Below are 18,777 nucleotides of genomic sequence, written 5' to 3' on the forward strand. Positions count from 1 at the left end.
AATATTAGAGATGTTTTAAATAATTTAAATTTTAAATTTGTATAAATAAATATCAAAATTTATGTGCTATATATGTAAATATATAAATGTTCACATGCTAGACATTTAAATACATAAGTGTTGCATGGTAAAAAAATTTAGGGAGATTTACATACATACCACTTAATACTATTCTATTTACATATTTAACACCTAAAATTTTAATATTACATAAATACCACCCATAGTTCATTTTCATACCAAATATGAGTGGTAAAAATGAAATATATGAGTGGTAGGAAAGAAATATAAGTGTATATTTGATATTAAAATAATATAGAGTGGTATGCATATAATATTAAAGTTTTAGGTGTTAGATATATAAATATGATGTTATAAAGTGGTATGTATGTAAATAATAAGAAAGAGTTTTAAATATTAGCTTTGCACAAACATTCAACACATATACAACTGAAAGAGAAGAAATATATGAGGCATTAAAATTTTTTACTTTGAAAACTCGAAAAAGAAAAAAAAACCATGGGATTTGGGCTAATTGAGATAACTTATTATTTATTTTAAGTTACATAAGTTTTTTTTTTTAATAATTAGATAAGACAATATTATAAAAATCGAAACATTATTTGGTCTCGTATAAGTGTTGATACATCGTCAAAAAATTATCTTAGTCGGGCGCAAATCTCGATGCAAAATCAAATTGGAAACTTCAAAAATTAATTCGGATACCATCCCAACTCCGATTTCAGCAAACTTACAGTCTAACTGAGCATCTCAAAAATACCACCGCCTGACGCCGTTGCTCCGCCGGACCACCTCCTGACGCCGTTGCTCCGCCGGACCACCTCTAAAGCACGGACTTCTTCCGGACCACACTTGAGGCCCTCACCTCCGCCGAACCACCGCCTGACGTCGTTGCTCCGTCAAACCACTACCTGAGGCTCGGACTTATTCCAGACCACCACTTGAGGCCCTCACCTCCGCCGAACCACCGCCTGACGTCGTTTCTCCGTCGGACCACCACCTGAGGCCCGGACTTCTACCGGACCACCACTTGAGGTCTGGACTCTGCCGGACCACCACCTTACACCCAAATTTCTACCGAAGTAACGCCCTGCCGACTACGGTCCTCCCGACCTCCGTCGTCTACTACGGTCACTCCGACCTCCATCATAGGACAACGGTCTTTCAAACCCCAGTCTCCTGCCAACAACGGTCTTTCAGACCCTGGTCTCCTGCCGACTACGGTCCTCCCGACCTCCGTCGCCTATTACGGTCACTCCGACCTCCATCATCTGACAACGGTCTTTCAGACCCCAGTCTCCTGCCAACAACGGTCTTTCAGACCTTGGTCTCCTGCCGACTACGGTCCTCCTGACCTCCGTCGCCTACTACGGTCACTCTGACCTCCATCATCAGACAACGGTCTTTCAGAATCCTATCTCCTACTGACTATGGTCCTTCAGACCTTCGTCGCCTACTACGTTTCTTCCGACCTCCATCACTAAACAACAGTCTTTCTGACCCCCGTATTGTGCCAACTACGGCCCTTCCAACCAAACAAACATGTATATTATTGTAACTCCCACTATGTAATGCGATCTATATGATGTACATTTGTACCATCAAGCCAAGGCCTTCTCCCAAGGAAGGGCCTCATTTGTAATCGACTGCAAATACTAGTGGATTCATTCAAACTGGGCCAGGCCCAGTGGCTTTTCCCCCTTTTTCAGGGGTTTCCACGTAAAAACTCTGGTGTTTCTTATGAATGATACACCCTCTCTCTTATCTGATTGTGTGCTGGATCTTCGTATAATGCTAAGACGTTAAACTTTATATTTTCTCTACCGCCGCTAATACTCCAGGATGCAACAAGTGTAATAAAAATTATGAGGGAAACAGTGTAGAGATGATGATAGCAATAGAATGATATCAACCATACACCAATTGGCAAATGATCGTAGTTAGACAATGGCCTTGGGCGATAGTAGTTGAACAATGATTGTTGGATGATGGGGAATAAACTATAGCAACTAGGCAACAATGATCAGACGACAATGGTATTGTAATGGTGCTCCAGATAAAATAGTTAGATAACCAAACTTCTTATAAATTAGTCAAGGGAAGTACACCTAATTTGTTATATATACATATATTTGCATGTAAGTATTTTTTTATTTAATAATGATAAATTAAACTTAAACAAATTTAACTTTAAATTAAAGGAAGTAGTATTTTTTCTTACTCTTATGTAGGGAAATTTTACAAAGTTTTCAATAAAAGGACTCTAGATGTGAAAGAGTTTACACACATTACATTTAATGAGTTAAATACATATAAGTAGACCAAATAAACTAATTTTGATGAAGATTCCATACCTTATATTGAAATTTGGGAATTAAAAGAGTGATAAAGAGTAATTTCCTAGAGGGCGAAGGTATGCATATAGTCATCCTAATAATCATACTATTGGAGATCCATTTGTAGGAGTTAGGGCTAAAAATGCACTTAGATAAAAAAAAAATAGGGGTGTCAAAAATTGACACGACTCGAAACCCGTCACGGAAAAATTCGGGTTTGGATTAAACCATTTATGAAATGGGACGGGTCCGAGTTCAGTTTTCCGATCCGTTTGAAAAACAAGTCAGGTTCGGGTTGACCTGGAAACCCATGAAATCCTACGTGACCTATCTCGTTATTTGGTCGTGTCACTCAGCCACTCATGATCATGTTAACAGTCCCCGACGTCCTGCCCGCGCTACGCAGTGCTGCTACCGCCGTTGAAGGCTTGAAGCCAACAAAAGCGCGAAGAGCAAAAAACTGTTGCTATCGTCCTGCTCGGGAGATGCCGCTATCGATGTCGTCCTGCCCTCAAGATGCCGATGTCGCTGCCCCGCATGAGATGCTGCTGTCGGCCTGCCATCGGCCCGCCTGAGAGCTAAAGACTGTTGTCGTCCCTCCCTCATGGGTCTGGTCGGGTCAACCCAGAAACCTACAAAAGTTGGGTCCAGGGGTTAACAATCTTGACCTGTTTACAAAATCGGATCAGGTTAGTGTCGACCCGTTCAGGGCCGGTTCAAGTCGATTCGACCCAAATCTGACTCATTGACCCAAATTGACACCCCTAAAAAAAAGTGAATCAAACTATATTTATCTATTTTGATATAACTAATAAAGATAGAAGAAGCATTATCTTATGAAGTTTGGAAAGTACCCATGCAAGAGGAACTAAATCAAATTACCCTAAATTATTATAAGCTAATACCAATGCCTACTAATTAAAGCATTATAAGAAAAATGGGTCTTTCAAAATAAATTGAGTGACTATATAATTGTTATGAGAAATAAGATGAGATTAGTTCCAAAAGGATTTATCATTACTTTGAAGAAAACTTTGCACTAGTGGCACTACTTAAAAGATCTTAGATTATTAATTGCATTTTTATGCATCATAAGACTCAAATTGTACTAAATGGATGTCAAAAGTTCCTTCGTGAATGATATGCTAAAAGAGGATGCTTATATTAAGCAATCAACTAGATTTGAAAGCTCAACATATACATATCATGTTTACAAATTAAAAAATGCATAATATGATATAACTAACATATTTTTTGTGAAAATAAATTTAATAAGGCAACTATTGACATATATTGTTTTATTAGAAAATCTTGATCCAATATTTTGATTGTACAAATCTATATTGATGACATATGTCTTGGATTTATAACTCTTTGTGTCAAAAAATTTCTCAAATGTTGAGTCACGAGTATAATGAGCATATTTAGGTACATGATAGATACCCCTATATTAGAAATTTAACATCCTAACAATAGCACATTATTGACCCTCGATATCGCCACTAATCCTTAGTTAATAAAGATATATCCAAGTCCTTTTAAAATTTTATTTATTATTTTCTTTTTTGGAAAAATAGGGGCAATCATGCCCAATTTCTTAAAAAAAAAAAATGAAAATTAAAAAAAGATAACAAATGATATGCAAGAAAAATAAAGAAAAAACTTACAACATCAAACTAGGACCTCAACAAAGAAGAAAAAGCTCTTAAAAAGAAGAAAAAAATACAGTCAAACAATCCCACAATAACAGGAAACCTCAGCAGAAACTACCGCAAACCAAGCCACCAGCTAAGAGAAGACACTACTAAAATTCCAACAAATATCCAATAACCAGTTTAAGACATTCAACCAAAAAGCAAAGCACAACCACCAGCAAAAGCAAAGAGCCAACAACAATCAAGTCACAAATCAAAAAATTCTCTACAGGACAAAGTCCAAACTCCTCTGATGCAAGAAGAAATGAAAAGAATCCCTTCCAGTCCAAAACCTTGCCAAAATCCAAGGACAACAAGAAAATACTCCATAATCTCCCAACAATAGGATTTGAACTCCATGTAGCATGAAGAAAGGCAAAACATCTAGTCCAACCCTGGAAAAAAACCTCCACTGAATAATATCTCCAAAAAACCTATCGGCCAACAAGAAACAAGTGAGTTTAAACAGAAAAATTCCAACTGCCAAGGAGAAGAACCAACCTCTAGTTGCATAAATTGACCATCCAAGGTTTTTAGAAAAACCTGGTTGTCAGCACTACCTAGATAAAAATTTCATAATAGAATGAAAAGATTTTCAATGAGAAATCTTAGCAATAAGATTAGAATAAATAAGTCTACTCAAAGTATTAGTGCTTGAAAATTTATTCTCAAACCTCTTGAATTTTTTTTTCTTTCCAAATAAAGTAAATTGAACAACTAACATGCAATAAAGATAAATTCTTAACTTGAGATTCAAAATTAAGAGAAGAAATAAAGTCCAGTAATTGCACTAAATTTGGCCTGAATAGAAAAAAAATTAATATGAGACAAAAAGTTAGAAATAATACTAAAAGAATAATCACATTCAAAAAAAGATGATTTTGACTTTGATTAGCTTTCAAACCAAGGATATAAGAAGTAGAGACATTAATATTCTTCTGAACCAAGACATCAGAAGTTTTAAGCCCCTTTAAAATTGACATCCAAGCATAGCAAGAATATCTCAAATCATATCTCCTATGCCAAATCAACTTATACCACTGGACTCTATTAAAAGAATCATAGTAAGCTCTATAAAAAATTTTAAAGGAAGGTAGTAAAACTTCATTCCATAAAATGATCGAAATTTGAGGATCCGTAATAGCAACTTGGGATAAAATAGAACTAATAGTCGGGCATAAAGTAATAGCCAAATTCCAGCATTTATTAAAAATATAGTCCCCTAATTTCAAAAAAAGAGAATCTAAACAAAAAACAATACTATTAGAAAGAATAATCTCCTGAACCAACCTCCCTAAACACCAAGGGTCCCAATATAAAGAGAGAGAGCTATTACGGAAAATATTAAATTGAATCTTGTCTTTAATATCTCTAGAAACCGAAGATATATTCTTCTAGAACATAGAAACTGACAGCTGCCAAAGCTTCTAAAAAGAGAAATACTTATACTTAACCCAAATAGCTAAATGACCAATGTCATTAATGATTCTCCAAATAAGAGAGAAATTATGAGCAAAACTAATAGCTTCAGGTTCAAAAATACCCAGACCCCCAACATCTCTAGGATTTTTATTTCAAGCAATGATATGAATTTTCCTACTCATGGGATCACCATGAAAAAGGAAATTAGTGCACATTTTTCTAATAAATTTCAAACAATATTTAGGCAAAGCAACACCCCTAATCCAATAAGCAAAAATATTGGATATAGTGCAATTCAAAATTGAACTCTCCTAATAAAAGAAAGTAATTTAGCTTTCCAACCAGCCAACAAAATAGTAATCTTACTAAATAAAGGTTGAAAATCAGCCACTTCCAACTTCTTACTAGAAAGGGGTAGACCTAAATAGTTAAAAGGATATTGAGAGATTCTAATGCCAAGAATGAAACTAATAGTAGCTTATAAATGACAATCTTTATATATAATAAGAGAGCTTTTACCAGTGTTAACAAATAAACTAGTGGCAGCCAAAAAACAATCCAAGAAATCATTAAGCATTCTAGCCTTCTCCAAAATAGCTTTCCAAAAAAATAAGAACACCATCCTCATAAAGAAAACGAGAAATAATATTATCACCAACTTTAATCCTCTCAAAACCATTATTATGAGAACAATCATCCAAAAAACTAGAAAAGACATCAATAATAATACAAAAAAGATAAGAGAAAGTGGGCAACCTTGTCGAATACCAGAAGATGAATTTAAAAACTCATTCATTGAACCATTAAGAATAACAAAAAATAAACATCTTTAATGCAACCTTTAATCCAAGAGATGAAAATATGAGGGGACCCTTTTTGAATCATCCTAGAGACTAAAAAATCTCTAGAGATCGAATCAAAAGCCTTATGAATATCAATTTTAGCACAAAAAAACTTATCACTAGTAGAGTAATTAAAATCTCTAAGAAGTTCAGCAGCAAGAATGATATTATCTATAGAGATCCTCTTCTTAATAAAACCAAATTGACTTTTATGAACAATAAAAGGCATCACACTCTACAACATGTTAGCCAAAATTTTAGCTACAATTTTATAAAAAAAAACATTACATAAATAGATGAGCCTAAAATCTAAGACATTAGATGCATTAATCTTTTTGGGAATAAGAAAAATGACAGACACTTTAGCAGCTCTCGACATAAAACCAAAATTAAAATAATAAAGAACAGCTTTGAACAAAGTAAAACCAACTATCGCCCAAGTAGTTTTAAAAAATTCAAAAGTATAGTAATCAGGCCCAGGACAAAGGATTTAGGGCTGTTAAAAACAACCTTTTTAATTTCATTTATCAAAATCGGGAGAATCAAAGTAGCTTTTAAATAGTCCGGAATAATCTTACCAGTAGGAATATTGAAAGAAGTAGAATTAACCAAAATAGGAGAACTAAAAATAAATTTAAAATGATTCACAAAAGTATTAGCAATATTAATAGTTGAAAAGAAGAAATAACACGAATCATATTATAATTTTTCATGCATCTAATTTTGGATTAATGAAATCCTAAATCATCTTCTCCATAGATCATCCATTTTTATTTAGCTCATTGAGATACCCAAGAAGACCAAAGAGAAAGATGATCTTTAAAAAGGGAATTTATATTAATAAGAGCTAAATTAAGATTCTGATTAAGCGGATCCTTCTGAATAAGACTACAAATCACTTTGTTGCTTCTTAAGATTCTTAATAGAAGAAGAAAGATGTTTTGAGGAAGCCCAATCTTTCTGCTTAATTAAAACTTTAAGTAACTGAAGCTTACCATGAAGATTATTGATAGGATTATCAAAAGGAATTTTATGAAAAACCTCAATAAATAATTCCCAGAAACTAGTAATTTTGCACCAATAATTCTTGAACAAAAATCTATAATTAGTAGCATAATAATTATTGCTACAAATAATAAGAGGAGAATGATCGGAGCAAAGAGGGTTATCAACAACATAATAAGAAGAAAGATAAACATTCAACAAAGAATATTTAACAAAAACTATATCTAATTTAATATGAATCGAGTTATTACTATGTTGATTGAACCAAGTATCAAAATTACCAATAGACAAAAGTTCCAAAAGCCCAAAATTAAAAATATAATGATTGAAGGCTCCCAAATTATTATAAGAAATAGAATTACCACCAAATTTTTCATTGGCAAAACAACAAAAATTAAAATCACCCAGCAAAATCCACAGAGCTGTAATATTAAAAGCGATATAAAGAATATCATTCCAAAGATTAACCCTATCCACAATCAAATTAGATGCATAGATAGCCTTAATAAAAAAGGAATCATAACCAAACTTCATAACTCCATGAATAAGCTGACTAGTAATGAGAATAGAATTAAAAGAAATACAAGAAGAATTCCACTTTAACCAAATTATACGAGCTGTAGAAAAACTAAAATTATTATAACTACCTTCTTGATGAAAGATTTTGTGTCTAACATCAAGCCAAGAATTACCAACAAGATTAATATTAATTTTAGCTTCAAGAATGCAACAAAAATCATCCTTAAACTTATTAACAATATCAATATATGCATTAACTTTATCTAAACAGTTAAAGCCTCTCACATTACAGGAAATAATATAAGGCAAAGATATTAATGTTTAATATTCAAACTAGAGGCCTTCTTGGTAGCTTTAGATCTAGTAGACTTATTAGTAGTAATAGGAATTTTAAAACATTAATGCTTTAAAGTAGAAATAACAGAAAATGAGTCCCCCTGTAAAGAATTATCTGGTTTCTCATATGTATAAATATTGAGGGAATTCAACACATGAAACTTATTACGAGAATAAAAAAAATCAAAAAAAGATTTTGACTTAAAAGAAACCTTAGAAACAACCGAATTATTGTTTAAATTGAGATTAGTAACAATCTCTTCAGTATGAAAATTTAATTTGAGTAATGTCTCATTAAAAGAAGAGACTACCAAACTTTTAGAATTCTCCACAAAATTATCCACAACCTTCATAATTTCAAAAGCAAAAATCAAATTCTTCTGAGGACTACAAGAAATTTTAGACAGATTAGTATTCTTCATATCATTAATAGAAACCTCATTAGATTTAAATAAAGAATCTGAAAGTAATGAAGGATTAGATAAATCATGATCTTTCTTTTAAACCAATATATTATGAAGCTTTATAACAAAAGAAGCTCTTATAAAATATGAAGCAACATTCCAAACCTTATTGCTTTTACTCCTCCCCCTAATAGGTTTTTCAAAATCATCCGACTTTTCACTACCCTCTTGCGGCTGGGAAAGACACAACGTTGAAGGATGAATAATTGATCCACACCCTTGATAGGGAGTGGGCTTCCAATCATAAACAACTTCAAGGGGAAAAATGTTTCCAGCAATTGAGATATTAACTTCACTAGGAAGACTCGAATCCTTAGAAACTAAAATACAAACCCTCGCAAAACTGTGTCTAGTTTGAAATGCCTTCCAGCGTCCATCAAACTAAAGGTTGATCATGAAATTTGACCAATAAAGGAATGTACATAAACTCTTCACGTTTAGGATAAAAAAAGAGAACCATTTCTAGATAATAAATGGTTTTCCAAAGAAAAACCAAGGGTCACCTGATCACACAAATTTGTAATCTTCCAGACAAGAAAACTTCATCAGAAAGAAACCCTCATTCAAAGCAAAAAGAGCAAAATCACCTTTCAATTTCCAAACTTTTTGCATGACAGATTTTAAAGCTTCAAAGTAATGCCTCTTACCCAACGAGTACCCAATCAGCGTTCATATTTCATAAGCAAGATTGACATCACTTTCAGAGAAAGAAACAAGATTATCAATAGAAGACAAAAAAGAAACTTAAAAAGATTTGGTTGTAGATTGACTAGATGTCAATAATCCATTCCACGTTTTCATTCTCGCAGGAAAAACACCCAAAATCATACAAAGTATTCAAATTTGTTTTTAGAGGAGAAAAATTAGATAAAAAATTCATGAATCAACACATAAATAGAAAAGAGCAGAAAACATACAACAAAAAAACCTCAAAAGGAAAAAAAAAAGCAAAAACCAAGCCAAAAACAGCTCCAATTTTATTTATTTTAATAAAACTAATGAAGCGGCACCACGTGGCTAGAAGAGCGTGTTTCGCACGTCACTTCTCGCACGTCACCACGGCTACAAGGAGATCAGGTTCACGTGTCTCGTGGTGGTGCTCGCGCAGGATTATCTTTTACCCATTACGTTTCAGGAAATAACGGGAATACCCTCGATTCACGTTTAACAAATGGTCTTCTCGGAGCATTGATGAGGATCGATATCTAGGGTTTTCTATGGTGCAGCCGCTTCACCACCTCATGGCGCCGAGTTGGTGAGGTCTACCAATTCTCAACACCTGTTCCTACCTGCTTCCGCAACCAGCTCCGATTTCGGCGAATCACCCTTCTCTCCGACGAACATTCCTCTCTCTGTCAGTGCTCCTTTCTTTCCCTGGCTGTGGATTCCGTTGCAAAGTTCAATATTTCCATCACAAATTTTTTTTTGCTCTTTTTGGGTACATTAAAGCCATTATTTTTCTAAAGGAAGGCTAATGTCTTCTTTATTCTTTGTTAAGATTCTTGCTAAGGAGAAGCTTTCTGAGTGAAAATTGCGCAACTGTAGGAATAAGAGCTAACAAAATTATACTTTGAATTTTGAAATATAAAAAAGATTTGAAAGATAGGAGTAGATTTGTTACATTTTAGCAAAGAACTTGCATGAGCTCTATCATAAAAAAACTATTTGTTACATTTTAGCAAAGAACTTACATGAGCTCCTTATCATAAAAAAACTATGGAGGTAATGCTATACTAATATAAGAAATGAATTAAGAATGAAGATTGATAAATTGGGTACTTAATAGTTGGGATAAAGTTGATGATGATGATGATGATGATGATGATGATGGAGGTTTTTTATCCTGGTATTGTTTGGTATGGATGAAAGTACCCACCCTTTTTGGCTCAAGTGGAAATTGAAACTTTTATTCCAGCTTGATTCAAACTCGACTTAAAATTGAAATTGCAAGTTCAGCCAAATTTAGTTGAAATTATTGTATTTTGATGTAACTTGAAAGTAAAATTTTTATGATATATAATGTCATATATTATGCATATAACATATCATATGATTCATATATTTTATACGTATATTAATATTGAACCATGATTGATTATTTGATCCAGTTGTATCACCCATTGCTTCCAAAGGTGAGGTCTAAAGTTTGAATTCTGCATAGAAAAAAATATATTGATTTCGAATCAACTTGAAATATATTCCAGAAAGTCAAATCAATTTTGAAATCATCTCAAAATTGATTTCAAGTTCACAGTGGAGCTTGAAATCTACTAGATCTTAATCAAGTCAATTTTGAAACATTAAATTTTTTACATGTCTGGATTTACAACTATGAATACTGACTTGTGATGCTCTTTTGTTACACCTTATCTTAGGATATCCAATTTCAAAGCTTGGCAGAATTAAATAAGGCTTTGTGGTGCAATGGATAAGCAGGTCTGATTCAGTCTAAAATGAGTGGTTCTGAGGAGTCTGGATCAAGCCCAGGATTGGAGAATTCAATTGTCCCGGCTACTAGAAGGTCAAACATCGATCTAGAAAAGGGTGGTGAAACTGAAGTGGTGACATCTGGTGAGTTTCTGCGTTTCGATGAAGGGAAAAAAGATCTATTAGGAGAGATTGTGGACAGTGAAAAGGAAGCTTATAAGCTTTATTATGATTATGCACATTATGTTGGATTCTGCGTTCGAAAGGGAAAGAATGCATATTTTCTTGGGACAAAGAATATCAAAGCAAAGGAATTTCTTTGCTCAAAGGCTGGTTTCAAGGAAGATGAGCCCGAAGCTACTCGTAGTAAACTTGAAAGTAGAACTGGGTGCAAGGCAATGGTTAAATTCCAGGTTGATGAGAATGGAAAGTGGAGGGTGTCTCGTTTAGTGTCTGAGCATAATCATGAACTAGCTAAGCCTGAAGAACGACATTTGCTAAGATCTGCACATTCAGTTATAGCTGCAAAGATGAGTAGTGTGTTCAGAACATTACTGGACGTTGGAATAAAAACAACAAAAGTAAGTGCCTATCTTTTTGATGAAGGTACTGGTATTGAAAATGTTAAGTTTTCTAAGAAGGAAGGGCAAGAACTTATCAACTCACGACGGTTGACAGAGGTTGAGCCTGGAGACTCACAAAGCTTGGTAAATCTCTTTAAAGAAAGAGCTGCACAAGATACCATGTTCTTTTGGGATATACAGCTTGATAAAGAGGGTAAACTAACAAACTTCTTTTGGAGGGATGGTCGGTCAAGGATAGATTATGATTGTTTTGGTGATGTTCTGATCTTCGACATGACTCACAGATTGAACAAGTACATATGTTCACCATTTCTAGGGATTAATAACCATGGGCAGAACATCATGTTTGGGGCTGCTTTTTTAATGGATGAGATGACAGACTCCTTTGTGTGGCTTTTTAGTACATTTTTGAAGTCAATGAATGACAGGCCACCTATCACAATATTTACAAATCAAGATGAAGCAATGGATAAGGCAACATAGATGGTATTTTCTACAACTCATCATCATTTTTGTATGTGGAACATTTCAAAAAATGCTCCCTCTCAAGTGCATAATTTTAATTCCGATAAAGAACTCAAGGGTCTTTTTAACAAATGCATGCAAGAATGTGATTCAGAGATTGAATTTGAAGAAACATGGAGGAACATGCTGGTTAAGGGCAGACTCGAAAGCCATGAATGGCTTAGATACTTGTATGAAAATCGTCAGAAATGGTCCACTGCATTCAACAAGGACACCTTTGATTTGGGAATCAAATCGACCTAGCGGACTGGAATCAATAGTAATGTATTGAATGTGGTACCTAACACAAGCTCTCTTACTAAGTGTTTTCTTCAAGTTGAGAAGTTGTTGCATGGTTGGAGGTAAACTGAAGCTAATGAAGATTTCAATTGCAACCAAAGCATGCCCACATGTGCAATAAAGCACAGTCCTATTTTAAGGCATGCTTCACAAGTTTATACACACAAAATTTTCAAGTTATTTCAAAGAGAGTTTCTTGATGGACTTGGTGGACTTTGTTTTGAAGAGTTCCCATGTGGTGGTACCTTGTACCAGTTTAAGATGAAGATGCATGATGAGGGTTTAAAGGAATGGATTGTAAATCTTGACACATTATCTATGGAGGTAGAATGCTCTTGTAAGAAGTTTCAGTCAATGGGGATTTTGTGTTTGCATGCTTTAAAAGCATATAGTTTAAAGAACATTTCTAGGATACCAGATAAATATATTATGAAAAGATGGACCAAAGAGGCCAGGAAACGGATATATAATCTTCGGCAAAATGGGAGTTCTCAACAGGAACATATGGAGCCTGACTCTGTTTATCTAAATCATGTAAGTCGATACTGCTATGACCTTGCTATGAGAACTTAGCAGTATGCAGGTGTAAGAAAAATTTTATTAAATGCTTTGGAAACTGCAGAAAGGAACATTGAAAACTTTTTTGGCGAACAATGTTCTGCATATGCAAACTCTGACAAAAGGTTGAAAAAATCAAGTAAGCTCTCACCGCCGTTTAAGAAAAGAAATTATCATGATCTAGTTTTTACCTCCCTTCTTCTCATATAGGGAAAGAGAATGACGCAGGAAATCTGTTTCACCAGGATGAATCAGCTCGCAGTATGTTTCATTCTTCTATAAATACCATGCTACCTCAATATTGGAGCACCATGGGTTCCCTTGATGATGAAAGCATGCCTCAATCTCATAATTTCTAGTAGGTCGTTCTTTTAGGTTTTGTTTGGGACAATTTTTTTACTGCTTTCTAAAGCAGTTTCTTAATACAAAAATTTCTAGTCCAAAAATATTTTGTTCTAAAAAACCATTTTAGAAAACAATAAGAACTTGTCCCAAACAAAGCCTTAGTTTTGTTATGAATCTGTAAGAAATCAGCTTTTTACCTTTAACTGTGTATTTGTACAGGTTTCAACTGTCCAATGTGGCCACAAAGTACTTTCACATCATATGATACCAGTTATCAAGTTGTAATTAGACCTTGTGTCGCCCTGATTCATTTCTGCCTTTGCTATCATTTTGCAGCTAAGGTATGAAAGATGCAACACTCCTTTGTATGTTGCCTTATTAGCTGAAATCTGATAATTTAAATTCCTTCCAGTTTACCAGTATATGGCTTATATCGACTTTTTTCAAATGAAGCAAAATCTTCAACCTGACATCTATATTACCTGATAAATTGTTTCTTTCTTGCAATGTTGGATGCCTATTTCTGATTTGAATGCTGCTCAAGGACTGCAGCGGGGGCTTTTGGGTGCTGATAGAAAGATTTCAAAATGATCTACAGAAGAGTTTGAATGTTCCAGCTGTTGTAAGTGTTCATTAATGAATGAATATAAGTTACTAAATCAAATGAACTGATAAATGGAATTCATGCTCTTCCAAATTTATTTATTTTCCCTACCTCTTAAGATCATTTTCTATGTGAATATGAGACTTGATACTGTCTGCTAAAAATTCTATTTTGTTTTTTGTTTTTTTATTATCGTTTCGTTTTTGTTGTTTAACTTATTTCCTTGATGATAGATAACTTCTTTGTAGATCTGTTGCAAATTCCTGAATATGTATTTAGAAAATCTAAACGCTGACAATCATAGCTGCATTTTCTATAAGGAAAAAGGAGCAATTGAAATCTTTATTATGATAGCTATAAGTTGTAGATCGGAAGAGGTTTTAAGTGGAGGAAGTACATCTTTCTCTTATAGGTTGAGAAAAAGAAGCTTGATGGTCTTATTATTGAATTTAAATGCATAGTTGTTTTCTCAATCATTGTGAATCACATCCCAGTCATAGGAGAAATTATTAGGTGCAGAGTTCGGATGTAGAGTTGTGTCCGGACTCCAATGAAATGTTCACACATGATCAAAATATAATTTTTAATATTGCTGCATATTTGTTGATTATTTACTGAGTATTTATTACGTATTTGCTGAGTATTTACTACGTTTAAATACGCAGTAAATACTCAACAAAAATATTTAGTAAATATTCAATAAATACGCAGAGTCTAAACGCAACTCTATGTCTGGACTCCGCACATAATAATTTCTCCAGACAGAGTTAGGATTTATTCGATATGATATGGGCTATGCTCAAAAGCATGACATCACATAATATCTTATCCTGATAAGCACTCTTCTTAATTTGGGTAAGGCATTTAAAAGTCATATGTAGAGAGATGTGATCAACCCAATCAATATAAAATAACTCAGGGTGAGGTTTTTGTTTTAGGTTTGTCAAAATGAGAGTATTGGTGGAGATAATCTTCATTATACTCCAACAATTCGTAATAATTTTACATCTCTTCTCATTACATACATCTATTATTTGAAAAAAAATTACATTGGCATCAGTCAGTCGAATTTAGTTCGACCATGAAAAGGCATTTCATAATGGCCATACTTGTATCATCCAATTTACAATCATTTTTAGATTAATGGGATTCATTTTTCTCTAAAAATAGGATTTTGGATATGCACTAGTTATATATATAGCCTTTTATATGACATTTAAAGTAAATTATAATATCATTGGTGCTTCTACAAGTGGGATCATGGATAGAGGGTATTGGGCTAGTGAACAGTAGTAGAAGCTGAGGCAATTGGTCTAGCAGCAGACATGGATGTAAAAGTGAAATATGATGAGTTCCCAAGCTTTATAAAGGTGATCACTTTTTAATATTTTTCAATTATCAGGGTAAAGTGAAGATTTCCTACTAAAGTTTGTGAATCCTATAATTTAACTTCATTCTTGACTTCATGTTAGTGTTTAATGATAAATTTATTGACAAATTGTCAATTGAGATAGATGCAGTTTTTCCTTACTATAAGAGACTCATAGATGTTATTGGAGAGTTCCTTGTCCAAGAGTAAACAAGTGGCTATGCAGGTGCTTATAATGAAATCTATCATGGTATTTGGTCTGTAAGAGTTCTTTCATCTCAACCCAAACCCATTGGGTTCTACCAATCCTAGGTTTCCTAGCTAAAATGTTGGTTTAGTAAATTTTTACATGCCCTATAAATTTCATCTTTGAAAAATTGGTTCTTTAAAAATATTTCAATTATATCAATCAAATAAATCATTTATTTGCAAACTTTAAAAGCATTTAGAGCTTTTTTGCAAAACTTATTAGATTTTTTAAATAAATGTAAGGATTTAACTTTAGTTTTTATCTAAGAAATTAGAACAATCATTTCTTTAAATAAAAAACACAAAAGGTGAATTTGCTCCTTGTATGAGTGTCAGGGTGTGCGTGCACTCTAGTGTTAGCGGTAGTTGATCCTCTGGGCGAATGATTACGTCCGGTCACCGGACGTCCGAACACCCAGTCCAGATGCGCCACGTCACCCGAATACTCTGGGTCCTGGTGTATTTTGGTGATGTGGCGCGTCTGGATTGGTGTCCGGATGAATCCGGACACCGGACGTAATAATTTGCTGATCATCTGGGCTACGAAAGTTCGAGCTTGGAAAAGCCTATTCTAGCATTTTAGGGGTTGTAGATACTATTTTTTTATAATCCTCAAGAACCAGTTTCAAGCAATTTTTTTGAAGAATTAAGAGCCAATTTTGTTATAATAATTTTTGCTTCAATTATCGTACAAACTTCAACGAAGCAAAAATTTAGGATTGAGGAGACTTTGTTCACAATCTCAAGGGAAGTATCCTAGAGGTGTAAACGAGTCGAGTAGTGACACTATCGAGTTGAGCTTATTTACTTCACCGTGAGCTCGTGTGAGCTCGTATCGGGCTCGAACTCAACTCGCAGCATAAAATTCAAACTCGAGCTAAGCTTGATTACTCGATTCAAACTCGTTTTCATCAAATGTTACCGTGAAAATGCAAAATCCAGCTGCGAGAGAACTCTCAGGTGCAGGCCAACGACCGAGTTGCAGTGGTCTTAATTCTGAAATGTCGGCAACAGGAAGGAGAAGATTAAGAAAATGAGTTTCTATTGACTTGGGAAGAAGCCTTGAGTTTTTCCCAAATTTATTAATTGAAACAATTAATGCGAGCAGCTTTTTTATCTTTTTCTTTTTCATGGCAGCTTTTATATGTTTTTTTTAATAGCATGTAGCTCTTTGGGAACATAACTTTATTAATTTACATGTATTTTTTCAGAGTTTTGTTGCTAGCATTTTTAAGTCTGCTCGCGAGCTTGCGAGTTGAGTCTCATCAAACTCAAGCATGTGCTCATTTAACAAAAGAGCTCGAGTTTAAGCTTGAGCCCGTGACTCAATAAGCTCGGTTCACGAGCTCATTGTTGAGTCTAGTTCGAGCAGGCTCGTGAATCGGCTCAACTCACTTACACCTTGGTCCACATTTATATCCAGGAAGTGATTGCGTCTTGTATTTTTCATGGTTATAAAAAGAATTGATCTATCACAAAGAAACAATACCTCTGACAACAATATCTCTTAGTCGTACCTGATAGTTAGGTTGGTGAGGGAGTGCCTAATGACTTAGTTGGTTGGGGTTGAGCCTATGATTGGGCGAATTATTACGTCCGGTGACCAAACGTCCGAACACCCAATTGAGAAGCGCCACGTCACTCAAATAAACTGGGTCCCGATGTATTTTGATGAGGTGGCACATCTGGATTGGTGTCTGGATGAATCTGGGCACCGGACGTAATAATTTGCCCTATGATTGAGGAGGATGGATGCATAGGATTGGCCAATTTGAATTTTGGAGGCTCGGGTTTGGTTATTTTTCAACCACCCGTAGCTAGCCAGGTGTCAACTTGGGTTGAGCTTGGTTAGGCTAGTTCTACGTGAGCCTTGGATTGATTAGGCTGTGTTGGATTGAGCTGGAATGACTTGAATTGGGATTTGAGTCCTTTAATTGTGACTTAACTAATTTGGTTGACCCCAAGTGAACCCAAAGTTTGGACAAGTCAAGGGGACTAGCAAAAACAAAGGAAAAATAATATATAGAGCTAATTTATCCTGAACTTTAGCAAGCAAAAAGAGTATATAGGCTTTTTTTTGCTTAGTATGGATTTTTTTTCCCTTCAAATTATAGTTCGTATAAAGATATTTTTTTAAAAGGTCATCAATATCGCATTGGCCAAAAAATTCAAATTAAACAAAAGAAATTGATGATAATAAAATCTAAAAAAGAGGTGAATTGTGAGTTATTTATATTGAGAAATATTTGAAAAAATAAAATACTCATGACACTTAAAAATTTTATTTTTAATATTAGTAATTTAATAAAAAAATTTCAATGTATTTTTATAAAAAATTTATTTATAACAAAAACTTTTAAATATCATTTTAATAAAAATTTGATAAAAAATATATTAAAATATAATAAAAAATCATTTAAATTTATTACAAAAAATTAAAATTTTATTCTAATAGTTTTTTCATAAAAAAGAAATATGATTTATATAGATTACATATATATAATTGATAAAAAATAGATAAAAATATAATGAAATATAATTTAAATAGATTATATATATATATTAATAATTTTTTCCCCTCTCTCATATATGTAAGTAATACGCCAAATTGAATAGCGTATTTCAATGACGCCATTTATTTTGACGTATTTGCTATATTAATTTTAATTAATCAATGCTCCTTTTACTAATTTTGATAATAATACTTCTCCTTTATAAAATTTGCCCAAGAACATTTTATGGCTCCACTATTGTGACTTTTTGATATAATGCTCATTATGTCAAATAAAAAAGATTTTGTTTGGAGTGGCTGTAATTATTTGTGAAAGTTGCTAAAAAATTTCTAAGATTTTGTATTTATTGTAAATATTTTTATTTTTAAAATTATTGATACATCATCAAAACTTTTTAAAAAGCAAAAAAAAAATTATAGCCAATTATAATTCTAATATTATTATGAAAAAATAGAATTATAAAAAAGACTGATTCAATTACATCTTTAATAAGAGGAAAATATGATCGCTATACAGGTGCTTCTCGAAACAAATCGAACTGACTGAAATCATTTGATTCAGATCAATCGTTCGATTCTTTTGAAATAATTCACAGCATATTTACAGCCGTTGGATTTGCTGTTAAGTTTTCACAATTAACAGCAATACCGCTTATTATATGCCTATATATATACCAAGCTGCTTA

At 33.6% G+C, this 18,777-nt stretch overlaps 1 protein-coding gene across 1 annotated transcript; it reads left to right on the forward strand.

Annotated features, from left to right (window-relative positions):
• The first annotated feature begins 11,092 nt into the window (after window positions 1-11,092).
• Window positions 11,093-12,133, forward strand: LOC110093931 (protein FAR1-RELATED SEQUENCE 5-like). The gene has a single exon (XM_020818994.1). It carries the CDS (start codon window positions 11,093-11,095, stop codon window positions 12,131-12,133), a length of 1,041 nt encoding a protein of 346 aa, XP_020674653.1.
• The last annotated feature ends 6,644 nt before the right edge of the window (window positions 12,134-18,777 follow it).

This window comes from Dendrobium catenatum, unplaced genomic scaffold, assembly GCF_001605985.2.
Source record: "Dendrobium catenatum unplaced genomic scaffold, ASM160598v2 fragScaff_scaffold_370, whole genome shotgun sequence".
NCBI classification, from domain to species: Eukaryota; Viridiplantae; Streptophyta; class Magnoliopsida; order Asparagales; family Orchidaceae; genus Dendrobium; species Dendrobium catenatum.

What these genes read in the sequence shown, in the direction of transcription:
- LOC110093931 (XM_020818994.1), top strand. Translation starts at nt 11,093, where the DNA reads ATGAGTGGTTCTGAGGAGTCTGGATCAAGCCCAGGATTGGAGAATTCA.